The following is a 22,390-nucleotide window of genomic DNA, read 5'->3' on the forward strand; positions in this document are numbered from 1 at the left end:
CTGGATGTCCCTAAATCTCTGATTGATAGTGCCAGAAGCTGGGACTGGATGACAGAGGATGCATCACTTGATAAATTGCCCTGTTCTGTTCATTCCCTCTGAAACATCTGGCACTGGTCATTGTTGGAGATAGGTATTGTGCTAGATGGATCACTCTGACACACATTGTCCATTCTTATGTTCTTATGTAGGATTACTGGGTTCTAGTCCCAGCTCTCAGAGGGCAGTGGTATCTAGTGATTAGAGCAGTCAGGACTCTTGGGCTCTGTTCCCAGCAATGGGGAAGAGGCTGATACTGGCCTTGAAAGCACAGAGAAATACTGGAAAACCACAATATATTTCCAGCACCATACTTAAGTGGTCAGTGGTTTATATTCTTCCTATCCCCGGTCTCACACAACAAGACAATGATTGCTTTTGCAGGTATCTGGCTTTATTGCATTTAGGCAGCACAGAGGAAAAAAAGTGAAGCAAACGACCAATAACACTAAATCTTGACATATATGAGGATTGCTTATGATCAGGCTGAATACGCAATACAAGACCATGAAACTGATTAATAATTCTTAATTTAAGGATAGGCTTTTAGATGGCCACCATGTGACAGTAGGGTTAACAAGATGGGGAAGGGCCAGCTATACAGTATAGTGGCCACTAGGAACAGCAGAGGGTGAGGGGCAGGGAAAGGCTAGCTATACAATATAGTGGCCATTAGGAACAGTAGAGGGTGAGGGGCAGGGAAGGGCCAGCTATACAGTATAGTGGTCACTAAGAACAGCAGAGGGTGAGCGGTGGGGAAGCGGTGGCTATACAGTATAATGGACACTAGGGGAAGCACAAGGTGAGGACAGGGAGTGGGTGTCTATATTGTGTAATGGTCACTAGGGGCAGCAGAGGTTGAGGGGTGGAAACACGTATACCATCTCACTAGTGTTTAGAGGTGGGTGAGGAGCCAGGTGCCGTGGCCAGTTTGGAAGGGACAGAGTAGGGTTAGAGCAAGCAGCAGGGTTCCCTTCTTGCCTTCCGCACCCTGGCTGGGTCCTAAATGTACCTCACAAATCTCACAGGGAGTCCATTCAAGCAGGTGAGGACAATTTTGCTTGTGCCATTGAGTCCATTGAAAGAGAAGGTCAAGATGTTAAATGTGCAGGTGGTGATTTTGAAGGTCTTCTTGCTCTGGCGATTGAAGCCCCCAACGGGTATGCCATCGTCCTTGCAGACGGCATTGATAGTGTTGACGGGCTCATGGATGAAGGTATTGGTGTACTTCCAGATTACTCCCCGGTCCACCATCATCATCTTGCAGTAGGCTCTGTTGCTGGGAGCTTCGTTCTTGGGGTTGTTCACGTGCTGTCTCTGGAATCTGTCATTCAAGAGATTCCATGGCTGCCCACTGGCCAGGGCCAGGCAGGCAACCAGCAGGGCGAGGGGCAGCAGGACCATGGGGGATGGTCTCTTCAGAGCCATGGCAGTGTCTGTCACTGGATCGACCTGCAGTGGGGGTAGGGAGAAGATGGATGGAGACAGCGCAGGGCAGGGTTCTATCTTCTCCATGGAACTCCATTCATTATCTCCTCTCACTCCCATGATCCCCTCCCACCCCACTCTGTCCCCAGAGCCCCTCCACATCCAATTATTCTTGCCCCATTCTGTGCCAGGTTTTGCACAGACCCTGACCAAGATCCACGTTCTCATCCTCTAACCACTATTCATAGAACATAGAATATCAAGGTTGGAAGGGACCTCAGGAGGTCATCTAGTCCCACCTCCCTGCTCAAAGCAGGGCCAATCCCCAACTAAATCATACCAGCCAGGGCTTTGTCAAGCTGGGCTTTAAAAACCTCTAAGAAAGGAGATTCTATGACCTCCCTCAGTAACCCTTCCCAGTGCTTCCCCCTCCCCCAGTGAAAATGTTTTTCCTAATATCCAATCTAAACCTCCATCACTGCAACTTGAGACCATTGCTCCTTGTTCTGTCATCTGCTACAACTGAGAACAGTCTACATCTATCCTCTTTGGAACCCCCTTTCAGGTAGTTGAAAACAGCTATCAAATCAACCCCTCATTCTTCTCTTCTGCAGACTAAACAATCCCAGTTCCCTCAGCCTCTCCTCATAAGTCATGTGCTCCAGCCCCCTAAACATTTTTGTTGCCCTCCGCTGGACTCTTTCCAATTTTTCCACCAAGACCCATGGATAGATCCCAGGTGTCCTGAGTCTTAGAGGCAGACTGATATTGCCCTGCCCCTGTGCCATGTGTAACTCACCCTCAACTTAGTCCAGGTGCCCCTGCCCCAGCCTTGTTCTGTATCAAACACTTCAAACTTTTGTTTGCTGTGTAAATGCATTCTGAGTCCTGACCTACTGGCACCCCATACCTGTCGTCAGAGAGATGGATCCTGATGTCTGCCGAGCTGAACCTCACCTTGATCCTCCCTCCCATCTTGGCGTCTGTTATATAGCACTCAGCCAGACACAGAGTGGGAGGAGTTGGAAGAGGAAGTCTAATAAGCAATTGGATTAGCATAATTTCCTGACAGTTGGCAATTAAAATCAGTGGCCCAGCAGGCAGGGCATGGGTGAAGAACAAACAGCATGTGTTCTGCCAGAGAGGCGGATTCCACAAAAACATCTAAAGGTTTGTCTACCCAGCAAGCAAAGGTGTGATTGTAGAGCAGGTGGACAGAGACATTCCAGCTTTAATTGTTAGTGTGGGTAAGGCCAGTGGGCGGAACAGACTTCACTGCAGGATAGCTTCTCCAATTCCAGCACACCAGCGATCTGGGGTACCAGACCTGGTTGCCAGCCTGTGCTAAACCTGTGCTACTTTGTTTCCACTGTTATTGTTACTCATGTTAGCTAGAATAAAACTAATGTAGGAATGCCCACCCCTGCTGCAATCACCCTTTTGTTTGCTGTGTAGACGCACCCCGAGTCCTGACCCACTGGCACCTTCCTCATCCAAGCCTAGTTCAGAAACTCACAGCTCTGCCAGTGCCCCCCAGTCCTGGGCTGCAGCCCTCTGCTAGCCCAACTCTGGATTCTGTTGTAGTCATTCAGATGGAAAACATGGGCCCAAAGTGTCAAAGGTGTTTATGTGCCTCTATCACTGGCCACCGTTAAGCAGATTTAAACACGGTTCAGTATCCAGCCTGCTCAGTCCCATGGTGAACACACCATTAAAAGTCCTTAAAGAGACAGAAAAAGAGTCACAGTCAATTCTTTATATTTCAGATGTTTTAAGTAAGGCTTTCATTTTAATAGCCTCCCCTTCTTCCATCTACCTTAAGCTGCACAGTTTTAGAAGGAACGTTCCCACCCCCACCCCAAAGTCCCCGAAGTGGTGAAGATGGTAAGAATGTCCTTCTAGGAAAAAGAAAAGAAGTTAGCTGAGATGGGCCGGAGCAGCTGCTGCTACAGTTCTTTTTTTCAGAAGACAACACAAGACAAACACACATAACAGGACAAAAGTGAATTGCAAAGGGAGAAAATGTAGCTTCTGTCTCTAGTGTTGGCTCTTCTTTGTAGCCGCGCCGCTGAAGAAACACAGAGCTGGCATCACGGTCTGATCAGTCGCTCAGAGACCTGGCAGGCTGGTACTCGCATCGGGTTGTGTAGGACACAGGCTCACAGAAGTGTTGTGAAATATCCAGTCTTGGCTGGCTAAGTCAGACTCTTATTAGATAGAAAGACAAAGGAGAGGGGTAGGAAAGACAAGAACTAAGGCAGAGAACAAAAAGGACACATGATGTGGGGGAGACAAAATCTCATCTCGCAGGTGTGGCTAGGACTTAGACGGAATTGGTTGAGGTGGGTGGCCATGTCATCTGGGTCCCTCTCTATGTCTCCTGGTTTGGCCAAGATGTCTCTTGGGTTAGGATGAGGGAGGCCCAGAAGTGTCATGTTGGATTCCATGGTTCCAGGAGATGGCCAGGGTGGCAGCCATGATGGTAAAGCTCACTGCTTCCCCTGCATTCGGTCAGTAATTGTTGCATTTTCTTCCTCTCCTCCCTCAATTTATCTCCCAAACTGGCCTTTTTCAAGGACCTCAAAGGGAGGAATGAATGGAACAGCCCCTCCTTATTGTTTTGGTCACCATTTAGGCCTAATTTATGACACTTTAGTTTTGATCCATTGATTTTTGGTCCCACACCTCTCCTGTTTGATCTTAACACAGGGTCTTGAATTATATTGGGAGGCCATTTTGTTTGGACTAACACGGTCTTTCGGTCATAATTTGTACCTTTCCCAATCTACTCTTATTGTTCTATGTGACTGGACATTTCATTAATTTTTGCTCTTCACAGCTGATTTTATAATCAGGGTAAATTTAAAGGCCCATTTACCCTGTTTCTTCCACACACAGCTCTGACAGGTCCCTCAGTCCTGACTTGCAGCCTCCCTGGAAAGTGCCTAAGGGTATTGGATGCCATGAAAATAAGAGAAACTAGGTGTCTACATTGCTTTGGTGAATTGCTGGTGTCAGTAAAGGAAGACAGGAAATCAGCTTGCACCACTGGATCAAATGCCCCTAGCACAAATTAATTGTGACCACAGCAAGACTTGAACTCACACTACCCAATTGCCAGAATGAGCATTTGAACCACTGAGTAATGGAACTGAAAACATCTGTTGTTGGCAGAATATCACAACAGGTGATGGGCTGATGTACATTGCACATGCTGACATCTAAGTGATGCATTATTCTTTCTCTGCAGGATAAGAATGATTCTCTGAAGGAAGAAGAACCCCCATTGGATGTCTGCTCTTTTTTTGAGGGGCAGAAATGTTCCTGTGGAATTTTAATAATGAAAGGAGAGTGAGATGGGAAAGGACACAGTGGAAGAGATGGACAGATGAGCAGAGTAAATTACATCTTCTTGGGATCAAGGGACATTCAAAGCGATGCACTAAGGGACACAAGACCAAGACACACCACATGAATCAACAAGGGGCACGGCCAAAGCTCTGACTCATACAAGCAAGAAGCACAACTGCATACAACACAAACTCACCGCAAAAAGATCTAAACAGACACAGAAGGGAGAGGAGGTATGCAAGATGCACTCAAGCAAGAAGCACATACGCACAAAACACACGCACAAGAAATATAACATGAGACACGCAAAACTTCCACAAACAAGGGATTCACATACACAATATACAAACAAACAGAAGGCAAAACATGAAACATGCAAGATTGACTCACACAAATACACATATGAGCCCATACACAGAAAGATGTCACACACACACACAGGGTTTTGTGATTTCCTTATTGTTCATTGATTACCAGTAGAAAGGGGCTTACACTGGTAAAGCTTATTGCCTTCAGTAGAATGGAATCAGCTGTACTGGTATAAAGCCTGGTTTTATTATTATACCTGAATCCACAGTAATAGAAGTACTGGCATAATAGTAAAATTGGTACAGATATTGCTCTCTGTTTATCCATCCCCAAACACACCCGTCTCTCTCTCTCTCTCCCCCTCCCTCCATCCTTCTCTTTCTCTCTCCACCAGTCCCTCCCTGTACACACCCATATTCCTCTTCATCTAGTAACACTTTTTCCCGTCCTACTGTAGGAGTCTCTGATGACTAGTAATTACTCTTGGCCCATGGGAAATTGTTATTGCCATGAGAATTCCTGGCAGGTAGTTCGGATCGTAAGGCCAAACTAGGGAAGAGGCCACCAGGTATAATTAACATATAGATTGGGAGTCAAAGGCCCATCTTTCCTTGCATTCTTAAAAGCTTCCAAACTAGCTAATATCCTAGTTTCACTAAGGAGGTCATGTTCCACGTTCAGCCAATAATTCTTCTATTTGGAGGAAGTAATCAGAGGCACATCCATTTTAGACTTAGTTCTGACCAATGGGGGAGAATTGATTGCAAATGTGAAGGTGGAAGGCAATGTGGGTGAAAGTGATCACGAAAAGGTAGATTTCATGGTTCTCAGGAAAGGAAGGCATGAGATAAGACAACTGGTAGGTAAAGTACCATGGGAAGAAATTCGAAGAGATATAGGATTTCAGAAGAGCTGGCAGTTTCTCAAGGAAACAAACTATCCCAGTGTGAAGAAATGCTAGGAAGAATAGTAACTGGCCAATATGGCTCCATTGGGAGCTCTTTAATGAACTGAAAATCAAAAAAAGAATCCTATAAAATAGTTGAAAAATGAATGAATTGCTAAGGAGGAGCACAAAGGAATAGCACAGGCATATAGGGACAAAATCTGAAATGCTCAGGTACAAAATAAGTTACATCTAGCAAGGGACGGAAAAGGCAGTAAGAAGGGGTTCTTTAAATAATTAGGAGCAAGCAAAAAATGAAGGAAATTGTAGATCCTCTGCTTATCAGGGAAGGAGAGCTAATGACTGATGACATCAAAAAGGCAGAGGTGTTTAATCCCTATTTGCTTCAGTTTTCATTAGAATGGTTAATGGTGATCAGATACTCAACTCAATTAATATTAAAAAGAAGGAGAAAGGAACACAAGCCCAAATGGGGAAAAAACAGGTTAAAGAATATTTAGGTAAGTTACAGGTATTAAATTTGGCAGGGCCTGATTAAATTAACCCTAGAGTACTTAAGGAACCAGCTGAAGCTATCTCAGACCTGTTAGCAAGGATCTGCAATAACTCATGGAGGAAGGGTGAAGTCCCAGAAGGAAACAAAGAGAACCCAGTCAGTCTAACTTTGATACCTGGAAAGACTCTGGAACAAATTGTTAAACAATCAGTTTGTAAGCACCTAGAGCATAATAGAGTTTAAAGGAATAGCCAGCATGGATTGGTCAAAAACAAATCATGACAAACCAACCTAATTTCCTTCTTTGACCAAGGCTATTGCCCAAGTGGAAGCATAATATATCTTGATGTTAATAAGGATTTTGTCACAGTCCCACATGCCTTTCTCATAAGCAAACTAGGGAATTATGGAATAAATTAAATTAATATGAGGTGGGTGAAAAACTCGTTGAAAGACTGTACTCAAAGAGTAGTTATCAATGGTTCACTGTCACACTGGGTCCTGCAGGGGTCAGTCCTGGGTCTGTTACTACGCAATATGTTTACTAATGACCTGGGCAATGGAGTGGAGAGTATCCTTATAAAATTTGCAGATTACACTAAGATGGGAGGGGTTGAAGTACTTCTAATTCAAAACAACCTTGACAAATTGGAGAATTGGCCTGAAATCAAAGAGATGAAATTCAATAGAGACAAGTTCAAGTGTGATACCGCGTCCTTTGTGCCAAAAGCGACTGTATCTGGGGCATCCAGAACAGCCCATTGTGCCCACCGGTGCTGAATAGGGTACTGGCTGGATGGTTGCTCTTTTCACCTTGTGCTCCCTTGAGGTCTTCTCAAGCTGAATAGCACTGACCCAGAGGTCACTGACTGGCTCAAGACTAAAGAATCTGGAAGCAATGAAAATTAGGGGAAACTAAGCATCTACATCTCTTTGGTGATTTGAAGATTGCAGGTAGCACGCACACTGTGATGTGGTGCAGTTTACAACAAATACATTAACTCAGTATAAAAGCTGGACATCAGAGACAAATACAGGGTAGGTAATAGGTAAAAAAAATAGCTGAAGGTTTAAAGCTGAAGTGCAAGAAGCCTGCAGGGTTGGGCCTGCTGGATATTTAGCTTAGCCAAATTAGGCTTTAGGCTTTCAGATTAATTGGTTATATTACAAAGATAAATTAGTGATTAATAAATTTGCTGAGCTTGTGTCTACGTTTGTATGCTGATGTTTTGAAAAATGACATGAAAAATGAATTTGGATAATGTGCCCAGGAGAGATCAGTAGGCACCACAAGATGGCCACTGGTAACCGAAATGTTAGAGACTTCCTTAAGGAAGCACATTTTACTATGGTGATAAGGTGATGTAAATGTAAAAGCAGAGTAAGTACCCAGAGTCCCTGGTGGGCTGGCATGGGGGAAGCTTCCCCAGGGCAAAGGCCTGGTATTATTACCCCCACTAGCTAGGTTAAATCTGGCATGGCTAAATCTACTAGCACTACAATCACACCTTTGCTTGCTGGGAAGATGCTCCTTAGATGTTTCTGTGGAGCCCAGGTCTCTGGCAGTACATCTGCTGCTTCTTTCCCACTCAAGCCCAGCCTTCTAGGCCGCTGCTTTTAAATGCCAGATACAGGGAAATTGTGCTTACATGATGGCTTCCTGGATTTCCCTTCCCACTTCTCCACCTCCACGTCCATTGGGTTCTATATAACCCGCTCCAAGATGGGCAGGAGGATTAGGATGACGTTCAGCTCAGCAGAGGCTGGGATCCATCGCTCCGATGACAGCAAAGGAACAAGAGCTTGGGTAAATTGCAGGAGAGTCCGCCAGCCTGGATTGAGGAGAGAACAGTGACACATGAGGCTGCAGCTGCAGGGTTTATTTGTGAAAGGCAGTATGAGCTAGTGGTTACAGCAGAGGTGCTGGGAGTCAGAACTCCTGGGTTCAATCTCCACCTCTGGGTGGAGAACAGTGGGTTAGAGGAGGCCAGTTTCTGGGAATCCCCCAGCACAATGGGGCTGTGACAATGGGAGGGGCTCTGGGAAGAGTGGGGCTGGCAGGAATATCAGGAGGGGCGAGGCTGTGGGGGCAGATTGGGGTGGGAGGGATTTGGGGCCAGGAAATGCCATGGAGAACGCAGATCCCCACCCTGTGCCATCTCCATCCCGTGCCATCTCCACCCCTCTTCCCACCACAGGTCGATCCAGGGACAGGCACGGCCCTGGTTCCAAGGGGACCCAACCCTGTGCTCCTACTGTCCCTCGTCCTTCTAGTCGCCGAGCTGGCCATGTCCAACAGGCAGCCATGTGTCATCACACAGAGCAGAATATTCAATATGTATCAGGTGGACTACCCCAGCCCCACAGCCTACTGCAACACGATGATGAAAAAACAAGGAATTTATGGGAAAAGTCTCAATACCTTCATCCACATGCCAATCCCAATTGTCAACATCTGCTTTGGTGGAGGGATATCCATCGCGGGTGAGCTGCACAGAAGCAAAGCTGTCTTCCTCACCACCCAATGCTGATACAACCGACCGATACACGCTTAACTGGGACACCAATGTCCTAGAAAATTGTCATTTGCTGCTGTAAAGGGCTTCCTGTGCTCCTTGTGGGGTAGATGTAGGGCCCAGCTTAGACAAGTAGGGGACCCTGCTGCTTCCGCTAGCCATGCTCTGTCCCTCCCACACAACCCACAGCACCCGGCTCCTCACCTGCCTCTGAACACTGGTCACATTATCTGGGTTTTTGCACCCCCCACCCTCAGCTACCCCTAGTGCCCATTGTGTAGTATAGCCGCCTCTTCCCCGCCCCCACCCTCTGCTGGCCCTAGTGCCCATTATACAGTACAGCCGCCCCTTCCCCTTCCCCACCCCCACCATCTGCTGCCCCCTAGTGCCCATTATACAGTACAGCCTCCCCTTCCCTGCACCCACCCTCTGCTGCCCCTAGTGCCCATTATATTGAACAGCCACCCCTTCCCCGCCCCCACCCTCTGCTGCCCCTAGTGCCCATTATACAGTACAGCCATCCCTTCCCCACCCCCACCCTCTGCTGCCCCTAGTGCCGCCTCTTCCCTGTCCCTCACTTTACTATTTTGTTCTCCTTGCTGCCATATAGGAGCCATCTACAACCAATCCTTTTAGAAATATTCAGTTTCACAGTTTTGGTATTTTCTTGTTAGTCTCATAATGAAGAATCCTCATATTCATCATTATTAAGTGTTATTAGTCATTATTTTCTTTTTAAAAATATTTTCCCCTGTCTGCACAGCAATTCCTGCCTTCTTGTGTCACATTGGGGAGAAGAAAAACATAAGCCTTTGAACACTTAAGGACTGTGCTGGACATGTGTCCCCTGTTATCACTCAAAGCTTGTATTCAGATCATGCCTGATAAACAAGAAAAATGTGGAACGGGAAATCAACAGGCCAGAATTGGTGTGAGGGAAATTAAGCTTCACTGGAAATTAAGTCTAACTCTGAGGACTCCCTAAACTTTTGTGCTCAAAAAAAGGGGAATTTGGGTAAAAAACTGACAGAGCAGGGGAAGTGAACGCAACACTTCCTGATCGAACAAAGGGGAAAGAGTGAGCATTATCACCATGGCTGCCATCCCGGCTGCCTCCTGGGAGCACAGGATCCAGCACGACAACCCTGGGCACCTTCTTCTTAATCCCAAGACATGTCCTGACCAGGCCAGAGAGAGACCCAGCTGATACGGGATGGGGGAGTTTGCCTCCCCACTGCTCCGTGGGTCCTTTTTCCTTCCCAACATATTTTTACTGTTATCTACCTTTTTCTTTTCATCTTATAAGTGTTTGGTTTAGCTGGCCAGACTGGATATTCCACAACCCGGTTGTAAGCCTGTGATCAAAGAGGCCGTTTGAAACAATGCCCTGAACACCTCGGGCTAGTATAAGTTGCTGAGTTTCAGAGCGGTTGGTAAGATCGTGTGCCAAGCCTGGGTCTCTCCAGGACTGAGGCTGCGAGGAAAAATCACACTAGAGACAGACGCTGCATTTTTACAATTTGCCTTTCTTATCTTTCCCTCTTGTGTGTGTGTCTGTCGCATTCTGTCTTCTAGGAAACAGATCTGGATTGTAACTATAACAGCTACAACAGCTCCAGCCCATCTCAGCTAAAAGCTTCTCTTTGTCCCCATGGGACAGTTATTACCATCTTTAATACCATTTCTGGCACTGTCACACAGATGGGTTTCCTTCAGAAACCTCTCCCCAACCACAGGGAAAGGGAACAAGGGGAGTAGTTAAAATAAAAGTCATAACACTTTCCAGTTCAAAGGCTTGAGCTGCTTTTCTTGCTTTTCTGTATCTGTAATGAAAAGTGGAAAGCGTTGTTTACAGTGTGTTTGCCATGGGACTGAGCAGGCTGAGGGCTCTGGATACCGAACCCTGAACCCTGTTTAACATTGTTTAATCTTGAACAGTGACAGGGTCACTGTCACACCCTTAACTCTCTGGGTCTATATATTCCATCTAAATTACTGCAACATGGCTGAGACAGCAGAGGCTATAGTCAGAGCCAGTGCAACCATTTAGGCGACCTAGGCAGTCGCCTAGGGCGCTGGCATTTGGGGGGGCACCATTTTCTTTGGCAGCGACCGTGGCGTCCAGATCTTCGACAGCCCTGGTCACCACTGGCATTAAGGCGGAAGGAGCTGGGGCAGGGGAGCGCGGGAAGGGCCGCTGGCAGGAAGTAAGGGGGGGGGCGCCAAGCAGGCGAACTGCCTGCCCCAGTGCACTCCTGCCCTGCCTCCTCCCCGAGATGATTGGCGCTGCAAGCCTGGGAGGCGGGAGAAGTGAAGCAGCGATGGCATGCTTGGGGTGCTCGTGCGCGGAGCAGGGATGAGCTGGGGTGGGTGGAGGGGTGCCTCAGGGCAGAGGGTGGGGGGTGGGAGCTGCCACAAGGTGGGTGCCTCAGGGCGGAAGGGGGGAGCTGCCGCGGGGGGGTGCCTCAGGGCAGGGGTGCAGGGGGGTGTAGGGCACAAGGTGGAAGTTTCACTTAGGGCGTGAAACCTTGCACCAGCCCTGGCTCTTGTTCAGGATTGGGGGGCACCGTCAGAGCTGTGAGTTTCGAGGCTAGAACTGGATTAGGAAGGGGTCTGGACTCTGGGTCCATCTGCACAGCAAATGAAGGTGTGATTACAGCAAAGGTGGGCGTTCCTACCCTGGCTTTAATTTAGCTAGCCCGAGTAACAACAGCAGTGGAGACATGGTGGCCTGGACAGCAGCACAGGCTGGAGACCAGAGTTCGTAACAGAGTCCCTGGAGGACTCGTTCTGGGGCAGCTACCCCAAGGTAAAGTCTGTGCCACCTGCTACACCCACCCAACCTATAACTGCACCTTCGCTTGCTTGGTAGACACACCCTTAGATGTTTCTGTGGAGCCTAAGTCTCTAGCAGGACATGTGCTGTTTGTTCCTCACCCAGGCCCCTGCCTGCTGGGCCACTGATTTTAATTGCCAGATGTTAGAAAACTGTTCTTATCCAATAGCTTACTGGATTTCCCCTCCCACTCCTCCCCCTCCATGTCTGGCTGGGCTCTATATAACGAGGTTCAGGGTGAGTTTTAGCTCAGCAGAAGCTAGGATCCATCACTCTGATTACAGCAAAGGAACAAGGACTTGGGTAAGTTGTAGGACATTCCACCAGCCGGGACAGAGCAGAGAACAGTGTCACATTGGGTTATGACTGCTGGGTTTATTTCTGGGAGGCAGCATGAGCTAGTCCAGGGGCCTCAAACTCAAATGACCACGAGGGCCACATGAGGACTAGTGCATTGGCCCAAGGGCCACATTGCGGACACCTTCCCCACCACCACCCTTGGCCCTGCCCCCACTCCACCCCTTCCATGAGGCCCTGCCCTTGCCCTGCCTCTTCCCACCCCTTCCCTGCCTCCAATCCAACCCCTTCCCTGAAATTCCCACCCCAACTCTGCCCCCTCCCTGCCCCCAGGAGGTGCAGGAGGGGTGTGGCAGGGGCTCAAGGCAAGGAGTTGGCATGTGGGGTGCAGGATGGGTGTGGCAGGTGGTCAGGGCAGGGATTTGGGGTGCAGGAGGGGTGTAGGAGGGGACTCAGGGCAGTGGGTTGGGGTGCAGAAGCGGTGCGGGGTGCAGCAAGGAGCTCAGGGCAGGCGGTCAGGGTGTAGCAGGGGGCTGGGGTGCAGCCAGGGTCGGCGCTACCATTTAGGCAGCCTAGGCAATCGCCTAGGTCGCCAGGATTATTCAGGGGGCGGCATTTTGCTGGGGGTGGCAGGCAGCTCCAGTTGACCTGCTGCAGGCATGCCTGCGGAGGGTCCGTTGGTCCGCGGCTCCGGTGGAGCTGCCGCAGTCGTGCCTGCAGATGATTGGCTGCTCACGCGGCTCCGGTGGACCGCCCGCAGGCATGACTGCGGCAGCTCCACCGGAGCCGCGGGATCAGTGCGGGGGGCGGCGAAATGGCCGTGCACCTAGGGCACGAGAAACCCTAGCGCCGGTCTTGGGTGCAGTGAGGGGCTCAGGGCAGGGGGTCAGGGTACAGGGTACAGCAGGGGCTCGGGATGCAGGGAGGGGCTCGGGGCAGGGGGTCAGGGTACAGGGTACAGCAGAGGCTCGGGATGCAGGGATGGGCTCGGGATGCAGTGAGGGGCTCAGGGCAGGGGGTCAGAGTACAGGGTACAGCAGGGGCTCGGGATGCAGGGAGGAGCTCGGGATGCAATGAGGGGCTCAGGGCAGGGGGTCAGGGTACAGGGTACGGCAGGGGGTTGGAATGCAGTGAGGGGCTCAGGGCAGGGCGTCAGGGTACAGCAGGGGGTTGGGATGCAGTGAGGGGCTCGGGATGCAGTGAGGGGCTCAGGGCAGGGGCTCAGGGTACAGGGTACAGCAGGGGCTCGGGATGCAGGGAGGGGCTCGGGATGCAGGGAGGGGCTCAGGGCAGGGGGTCAGGGTACAGGGTACAGCAGGGGGTTGGGATGCAGTGAGGGGCTTGGAATGCAGTGAGGGGCTCAGGGCAGGGGCTTGGGATGCAGTGAGGGGCTCAGGGCAGGGGGTCAGGGTACAGGGTACAGCAGGGGGTTGGGATGCAGTGAGGGGCTCGGGATGCAGTGAGGGCCTCAGGGCAGGCAGTTACACTGCAGGATAGGTTCGGCGGGGGGGGTGAGCTCTGGCCCGGCATGCACCGGGGGCAGGACAGGCTCCCTGCCTGCCTGCCTGCCCTGCCCCCGCACCGTGCCAGGAAGCGGGCAGAACAAGCACAGGTGTGTGCGTTGCTGTTGCTTCAGGCACCGCCCCCAGCATCTTCCATTGGCCAGGAACAGGGAACCGCGCTGATAAGACCTGCAGCTCGCGAGCCGCACGTGACTCTTTAATGTGTCTCCTGCGGCTCTTTGTAGCAGATACTAAAGCACCGTGTGATTTAATTAGTAACCAGTCTCAGTTATTAACCAATCAAGCTGTTTGCTGCTAACCAATTAAGTTATCAGCTTGCACTAAGTCATTTTTATTAACTTATTTGCTGTTTAAAACTGACTAGTGCTATTTGGGTAACGTCAGTCGCTAATTTGGCTCCTCAGCTACTGAGGTCCGAGTATCAGTGCTCTATAAGGTGACCAGATCACCCAGCTCAAATATCAGGACGCGGGGGGCAGAGACAAAGAGGGAAAAAATGGCGGCAGAGCAAAACAAAAATCCCCACCCCCGCTTCCTCCTCCCTCCGCAAGCGCTGGAGGGAGGCCCGGGAGACTCAGGGGAGCGCGGGCCGGACTCCGGCGCGGTACCAGGAGAGCAGGGGTGGCCTGCGGGGCCAGGCGGAAGCTGTTCCCCCACCTGGGCAGCAGGACCCGGGAGCAGCCGCTGCTGCAGCTCCCACTGCCGCGGGGGAGGAAGCGGCCGCTGGCCAAGCTCCGCGGCTGCGGCTCTGGCGCCCACGAACCCCCCGGGCCCGGGCCTGCTGCGGGGACCCAGCAGCGCGCACGCTGCGCCCAGCCCCCGGCCAGTCGCGTCTGGGGTGGCTGCCCAGCTGGTGCAATCCCGCGGGCGGCGCCGGAGTGGGGGCAGCAGGCCCCAGCCCCCCCGTCCCGCTCGGGTCCCGCAGGGGAACGAACGGGGCTGGGCTGCCGATGCCTCCGCCGCGGGACTGCACAGCTGGGCGGGCAGCCCAGACGCGACTGGCCAGGGGCTGGGCGCAGCGTGCGCGCTGCTCGGTCCCCGCAGCAGGCCCGGGCTCGGGGGGTTCGGGCTCGGGCGCCAAAGCCGCAGCCGCGAAGAGCCACGTGCTTGGCCGCTTCCTCCCCCCGCGGCAGTGGGAGCTGCAGCAGCGGCTGCTCCCGAGTCCCGCTGCCCAGGTGGGGAGAACAGCTGCCGCCTGACCCGCGGGCCGCCCCCTACCGTCCCTCCCGGTACCGCGCCCGGGTCCTGCCTGCTCGGGGCCAGGCCGGACTGGGACTCACACCTGCCTCGCGCGACCCTGAGTCTCCTGGGCACGGCGTGCGTGGCAAGAGGCGGGGACTTGGGGAGGGAGCCAATGGGGCAGCGAGGGGGCGGGGATGGGGGCAGGGATTTGGAGAGAGATCCAATGGGGGAAGGAGGAGGCGGAGTCGGGGCGCGGGAGGGCGGGAGCTGTTCCGGGCTCCGGAGCTTTTGCTTGTTTGTCGAGTGTCCCGACCTGGCGTTGGTGGGATGCGGGACAAACAAGCAAATATCGGGACAGTCCCGGTAAAATCCGGACGTCTGGTCACTCTACTGTTCTAGTGGTTACAGCATGGGGGCTGGGAGTCAGGACTCCTGGGTTCACTCTCCACCTCTGGGTGGACAACAAAGGGTTAGAGGAGGTGGGAGATGATTTCAGTTGGAGTCTGTGCAGCAGCTGGCGCAAGGGGCAGAGTTCCCCCCGTCACAGTTCGAGATACCAAACACCTGGGTTCCATCCCTGGCTCTGGGAGGGGAATGGGGAGCAGTGGGTTAGAGGAGCAGGCACGATCGGGGGTCAGGCAGCACCTGGCACAATGGAGCCCCTGATGAGCCACGTTCTGAGACAGCCTCAGCACAATGGGGCTGGAAGAATGGGAGGGGCTCTGGGCAGAGTGGGGCCTGCAGTGGATATCAGGAGGGGTGGGGTTCGGGTACAGAGAGGGGTGGGATGGGACAAGGTTGAGCCAGGAGGTGCTATGGAGGAGGCAGATCCCCACCCCGCATTGTCTCCATCCATCCCCCTCTCCTCTCTGTAGGTTGATCTAGTGACAGACACGGCCATGGCTATGAGGGGACCCCACCCTTTGATCCTGCTGCCCCTTGTCCTGCTGGTGGCCTGCCTGGCCCTGGCCAGTGGGCAGCCATGTGTTGCGCAGTACAGACAGTTCATTATGGACCATGTGAACTATCCACGGGCCCCAGTCCCCAATCCCACAGCCTACTGCAACATGATGATGATGAGCCGGGGAATCTATGGGAGGCTGATCAACACCTTCATCCATGCATCCATCCCGTCTATCAGCCACGTCTGCTATTGGGGTGAGACACTCTTCCCAAGTGGTCTGCGCTGGAGTAACCGTTTGTTTGCCATCACCGCCTGCATATACAACGCGTCAACCGATTCCTATACCGGGACATACCTTTCCTCGAGAATTCTCATCCACTGCTGCCAGGGGAGCCCCGTGTACTATGAGGAGCGGATTTTGCTTCCACCCAGGATATAGAGGGCAGCCACAGGACCCTGCTATTTCCCCTAAGCCCGGTCTGTCACTTTTACACAGGTCACAGCACCTGGCTCCTCACCAGCCTCTGAACACTGATCAGATTGTTCAGGCATTTCCATTTCTCAGCCTAGTCTATACAATATAACCTCACCTCTGATCCTCTGCTGCCTCTAGGGCCCATTAAACAGCGTAGCCACTAATTCCCCACCCCCACCCTCTCCTGCCCCCTAAGGTCCATTATTCAGGATAGCTGCCCCTTCCCCACCCTCACTCTCTGCTGCCCCTAGTGCCCATTATAGAGTGTAGCTGTCCCTTCCTCCCCCCCACCCTCTGTTTCCCCTAGAGCCTATTACACAATATCATCACTCCTTACTTATCTTGTACTTCCTGCTGCCATATAATGGCCATCTCAAAAACATTTGTTTAAATAAGAAATATCCACAAATTTGACACTTCTGGTATTGTGCATTAAGTCTAACAATGAGGAATCCTCATATTCATCATGGTTAAGTATTACTGGACACTTCAATATTTTGCCCCTTTCCGCAGTTCCCTGTGCTCCCTAAACTCCATAAAGCCTGACACCTGAAAAGCAATAACTGTGTTGTGTTACATTGATGATAGCAAGAACATTCACCCACTGAACACTTAAGGAGTGTGCTGGAAATGTGTTGTCATAGCCAAAGGCTCCCAGAACAAGACAGGCACAAATATAAATAGATAGTGAGAGATGGATGTGTCAGGATAGATGGATGGAGAGAGAGAAATGAATGCGTCTGAAAATGGATGGATAGAGAGAAAGCAATTTTTATACCAATTTCCCATGCAACCCCCAGTCTGGATTCAGCTGTACCAGTAGAACCACGGATCACACCAGTTTGTTTTAATCTTCAATATTGACAGCCACTTGCCACAGTAGTATCAGCACCTTTCTAGTGGTATTCATTGCCAAAAATGGAAAAACCCAAACTCTGTGTGAATCACATCTTTCGTTACGTCACGTTTGGATTTTTATGTGGCTATGGGTTATGGCTGTTTGACTCCCTTGGTTTAATGAATCTTGTGTGTCTCAAGTTATGTTTCTTGTGTGTATGTTTCTGTTTTGTGGGTGTGAGGCTTTTGCATGTCTTGTCTTCTGCCTCATGGGTGTTTGCATCTTTTGTTGGAAGCATTTGTCGTTTGGGTGGTTGCGCTTTTTGCTTTTGTTAGTCAGAACCTTCTCTGTGTCCGGGATTGTTTCTTGTATGTGTTTGTGTGTCCTGTGAATACTTCAGTACTTTGCTCCATGTGTCTCTTTCCATATACCGCCTTCCTTCCCTTGCCTAGACCTAACGGGGGACGAGGCCAAATCTTCAACCCAACACAACCTGTTCCTTCCAAAACTCCAGAGCCATCTTTGGTCCTAAGAGAAAAAAATTGATGAATGAGTGATGTCAATCTCTCTCTCTCTCTCTCTCTCTCTTAATTTGTCCTTCCCCATCTCTCTTCCCTTCTTTCATTATTAAAATTCCAAGAACACATTTCTGCCCCTCAGAAATAGGGCAGACTCCCAATGGAATCCACAGGAGTTCTTCTTCCTTCAGAGAATTGCTCTGATCCTTCAGCGAAAAAATAACATCGTTTAGATGCCACAATGTGCAGTGTTATTCCACTGACAACTGCAGTTCTATTGCTCTGTAGTCTGAGCACTAATTGTCACACTCTGGTGCTGTGAGTGAAAGTCAGGTTGGGGCCATTTTTAATTTGTCCTGAGAGAGTTGATCTACCAGAAGCTGCCAAATCTCCTCTCTTCCTGTACTGACCGCACTGCAGCCAAAAGGGTTTGTGTGCACTGACTGAAAACTTCAAATCACCCAGCTGATTAGGATGCCCAGTTCCTCACTCATTTTCATGATGTCAGGTCCTTCAGGTGCTTTACGAGGGACTGAGAGGCACCAGCAGAGTTATAGGGTGCAGAGGAACTGTTTTAATAACTGGAGCTACAAGTTTACTCGAATTTTAAGGTCACCTGGAAAGAGTAAAAGTTGATGAAATCTCTAGTTACATATAAATATAAATGTTGATTGGGAAAAATGCAAATGAGAGACAGAGACTGAGATTGAGACTGAATTTGTCCAAACAAACAGGCCTCCATATATCACTCAAGGTCTGTATTAAGATCATGTCTGGTAAACAACAGACGTATGGGACAAGGAATCAGTGGATCAAAAGGACACTGGATATCAAACTCCAAAACCTTCTCTAACACTGTTGAATTTTGGACAGTGACAGGGTCACATTATCACCATTGACTCTGTCAGGGATTTAAACCCAGAACCTCACACACTGGCTGTAAGCCTGGGAGCCAGTGTTACCTCTGCGTTCTCTCTCCTCTCTGACAAGTCTCTCTGTGGTTAGGTGGCCCTTGCTCACTGCCACCTGCTTCCTCCTGGCAGACTGTCTTAGGGTGTCTCTGCCCTGGGGTGCTAATGAGGCTAAGAGTACTTAGCTCATTTCAGGAAAGTGTATTCATAGTTAGACAGTGGTAAGTCTGGGATGTGGGCAGTCAGTCCTCAGGGTTAGCGTCAGGCAAGGGCTGAGGTCCAGAAGCCACTTACCAGGAATCAGACTGGATTTGAGCGCCAGGATATCAGAATCAAGAGACAAATCAGAGGGCAGGAACCAAGAGGCAGCTACCAGAAGACAGGACCAGCTGTCCTTTTGTAGAGATAACTGCCTGATTCCTCCTCTGTCTTCAAAGGGGGCTGCTCACAAATCAGAAGCCTTGGATCTCTCCCAATCAGAACGTAGGGTTGGGACTTGTGCCCCAATTGGGATTCTTGGAGCCCAGTCCCAGCTGCTGTTTGCAAAATGCAGGGTGGAGGATTGGTGTATGGTGATTCCCAGGATCCACCCCCCTGCCCATGGACCTGGGTTCCAGAGCCGCAGAACCTTATACATGTGTAAGCAGAGTCAGGATGAGCGCTACCCTGACATCTGGTGGTGAATTGTAGAGAGTGTGGAAAGAATTTCAAGAATTTTCATGGCATCCCCCTCCCCCCCCCACTTAGCATAACCCCACAGCAGCTTGGGATGGTGATTTTAACAGCTCTGGGATTCCCAATTTCTTTGTTATTGGAGCAGGAAAAAAAAAGTTTGTCACCCTGATTGTGTGAATGGGGAGCTGTGCGACTGCTTTGTGACAGAAATGACTCAACTTCAGTTGAGTGGTACTTGCTAAACATGGGACATGGGTTCCAAACCCCCCCATGAATTGAGAAAGGTTAGGGACTGGTGTGTGCACTTGATGGTATGGGTTCCTTTTGAGGGCTTGGAACACCAATTGCACAGCCTCCTCTCTCCACTGTTAAAGAATAGAGCCAATTTTTGATTCTATTAGGAGTCCATCTAGAGACTGCTGAGCTGAATTCATGTTGGGCTAATGGTGCACCAGCACCAGGGCTCCCCTACTAAGAGCCGAAATCATTGAAAGAGCTGAATTGAGATCACTGAGTGCTGTGCTAACTAGTGGGGGAGCCTAAAGACCTATTAAGTGGCTGGCAGAGCAGAGCAGTTTGCAGCGTGTTGGAGCAGCCCATGGAACAGTGAGCGGAGTGAAGCAGTTTGCACGGACAGCTGGAGGAGCGGCACAGCTGGTGTGGTGGAGTTGGTCGTGGTAAAGGCTGCAGCAGAACTCCAAGGAAAGGCGGAGCAGTTGGCTCTGTGTGGACTTCCCCTCCCCCTTTCCACCCAGGCTGGGGGGCGTAAAACTTTGCAGATAAACTCTCGAATTCTGGGGTGGCACTGACCAGAGACTTTTGGGTTGTTGGACTTTGGGGTGTTTGGACTTAAGACCCTAAGGGAAAAAGGACATTGCCAAACGTACTTGGGGGTGGGGGTTTTGTTTGTTTGTTTATGGTTTGTGTTATAATCCTGTTTGTGGTGTTTCTCCAGTGGGATGCCGCATTGTTTCCTTCCTTTATTAAAAAAGATTTTGCTACACTCAGACTCTGTGCTTGCAAGAGGGGAAGTATTGCCTCCTAAAGGCGCCCGGGGGTGTGTGGTAATGTTGGGTCTATACTTTTGGTGAACTTTGGAAGCCAAAACACACCCAGACTGGCTGTCTCTGCATAATCCTTCCTGAACCCTTTTGAACAAAGCACTAACCTGCAAACTACTCATGACACCCGCTTTCTCAAGTAGCCATTAGCCTTTATCTCTATGCATTTACTTGTTAACTTGCTTTTCCTGTAAAATCTTAATTGATTATGCATGACCATTATCTTTTGTTAATCACTTTGTTTACTTCTGTGTATAAATATTGATGCTCACCCCTAATAAAGGGGCCACACTTAATCTAAAGCTTTTAGGATAGTGTGAGCCCGTTGATCAACGCATTGGTGTCTGGTCTCTGACAGAATTGTGTGCCCCATACCAACTCTGCACGAACTCGGGTGCTGGAGAGGTGAGTGAGGACTTGCTTTATTACCTAACAGTATGTAAGTGTCCCAGGTCACTGGGTCAGGGCTCGAGCTGGTTATGCATAGTGTTATTGAAACAGAACCCCTGGATACTGAACCCAGCCCTTGTTGCTGCCAATTCAGAGAGGTAGAAGGGTTACATATGGATAATAAGAACATGCTGAGTGGCATTCGAAAGTGTGCAAAAGTGATCTAGTTTCACCTTGCTCCACCACTAAGTTATAGTGCTTAGTGATAAACCACCCTACCAGCAACTTCTCCCAGAACTTCCACTAGGTGGTGCTCTGGCATCTTCCTGTGAGGTAGCTAGAGCCAGGCATAGTGAGATTCCAGGCTAGATGTCCCCAGGTCTATTCCATTGTGGCAACCCTTATTCATCTCTGCTGGCCATTAGCCCACCACAATATGTGTGAGCAACATACAGCAACCTCAGTAGCTGGAGCGATACAATAAACAGACTCAGGTACCTTTTTGTGTGGGGGGGAAGATGTTTGCAGATCAAGAGATGAATTGGAATATACCCATGAGTTGGGGTGGACCAAGCTTTGCAGAGCTGTAGGAGGGATGCTAGTTTTTTGGGGCAGCTCTCAGACCACATACCAATATAATTCCAGAATCCAAAATTGGAACATTATTTTAAGATTATGTATTTAGCCATTAAGACATTATTGAGGTTAAGAAGTAATAAAATGAAACAGGAGAACAGCTCACTTTATCAAAGCAGGGGCGCCCCCAGAAAAGCCCCTACCCCTCCTGACTCAAGAAGGGGACTCTGGCAGGGGGCTGTGTCTTGGGAACCCCTTAATGACCCCAAATTTGGACTCCTAATAGAACCCCATGCCCACACCAGGCACACAATATTTCAAGGCAATCCAAGCACATGTGTGGATTTTAGAGCATTTAGAAGAGTTCAGGTTTAAATAGAAAGCTGGACTTACCTGAACAATAGCAGAGTTGTCACTCTGTTGTAATTAATCAATCTAGCTCATCTGAAGAATTTGGAGTGGTCTGATCTTACAGTCCATGCATTCCCTGGGTAAGCAAATCCTGTCAGGTGACACTGCTCCCACGCAGAGTTCTGTGTTTACAGTTATGAATTGTTCCTCTCCAGATCTCCAAGCTAGCTGCTGAATCAGGTTATTAAAGGAGCTGACCTGTTCTGAGCACCAGTCTTGCCCTGACCCTAGGCTTTTCCAGGGCATGTGGGTGAGAGAGATACATAAATCGTGCACATCAGGTCACCAGAAACAAACTCACAGCCAGTTTTCAATTGCTGTAAAAATCTTCTATTGCAGCCAGAGCAGCAAATTTCCCTTTGAAGCAAACCCCAGCAGGAATATCAAGGGAAGTATAGTAACCTCAATATTGAGACCAAAATGATAATCAATAAAATTATGGGTTACTTAGAATGTTAAGTCATAACAAATTTGTCTGCAGCTTTATTGAATTTGGGAGATATTCACAATTATTTTTATCCATGATGCATGAAGAATATAATAACTTACATGCTTATGTTTTTGGTTGCTCGGGTTAATTAAAGAAATTGCAGGAGGATTTCACTTTCTATCTTATGTTCTCAGCATAGACACAGAGACGTTAGATAAGGGACATACAATACTCTTGATGGAAAGTTGATGTGGTATACAACTTCCCATATTAGAATCCAGAATCCTAACACACAAGAACACAAAAGCAGAGAGAAA

The 22,390-nt window shown here is 49.8% G+C and overlaps 2 protein-coding genes across 6 annotated transcripts; one reads left to right on the top strand and one right to left on the bottom strand.

The window, feature by feature from the left end:
• Positions 1-456: 456 nt before the first annotated feature.
• LOC115638328 (ribonuclease-like) lies at positions 457-21,707 on the bottom strand. 4 transcript variants are annotated; one of them, XM_030539926.1, is made up of 2 exons: positions 21,626-21,707; positions 457-1,491 (listed from the first exon to the last, which is right to left on the bottom strand). In XM_030539926.1, exon 2 carries the CDS (start codon positions 1,465-1,467, stop codon positions 1,042-1,044), a length of 426 nt encoding a protein of 141 aa, XP_030395786.1. In that variant the 5' UTR covers positions 1,468-1,491; positions 21,626-21,707; the 3' UTR covers positions 457-1,041. The 4 variants fall into 4 exon arrangements, 3 of the variants coding, with proteins under 3 accessions (XP_030395786.1, XP_030395785.1, XP_030395788.1); XM_030539925.1 differs by lacking the exon at positions 21,626-21,707 and adding an exon at positions 8,953-9,167; XM_030539928.1 differs by lacking the exon at positions 21,626-21,707 and adding an exon at positions 2,378-2,459.
• On the top strand, positions 12,148-16,490 carry LOC115638329 (ribonuclease-like). 2 transcript variants are annotated; one of them, XM_030539929.1, is made up of 2 exons: positions 12,148-12,185; positions 15,760-16,490. In XM_030539929.1, the coding sequence occupies exon 2, from the start codon at positions 15,784-15,786 to the stop codon at positions 16,225-16,227; it is 444 nt and encodes a 147-aa protein (XP_030395789.1). In that variant the 5' UTR covers positions 12,148-12,185; positions 15,760-15,783; the 3' UTR covers positions 16,228-16,490. The 2 variants fall into 2 exon arrangements, with proteins under 2 accessions (XP_030395789.1, XP_030395790.1); XM_030539930.1 differs by lacking the exon at positions 12,148-12,185 and adding an exon at positions 13,735-13,791.
• Positions 21,708-22,390: the final 683 nt, after the last annotated feature.

This window comes from Gopherus evgoodei, chromosome 21 (genome assembly GCF_007399415.2).
Source record: "Gopherus evgoodei ecotype Sinaloan lineage chromosome 21, rGopEvg1_v1.p, whole genome shotgun sequence".
Lineage (NCBI taxonomy): Eukaryota > Metazoa > Chordata > Testudines > Testudinidae > Gopherus > Gopherus evgoodei.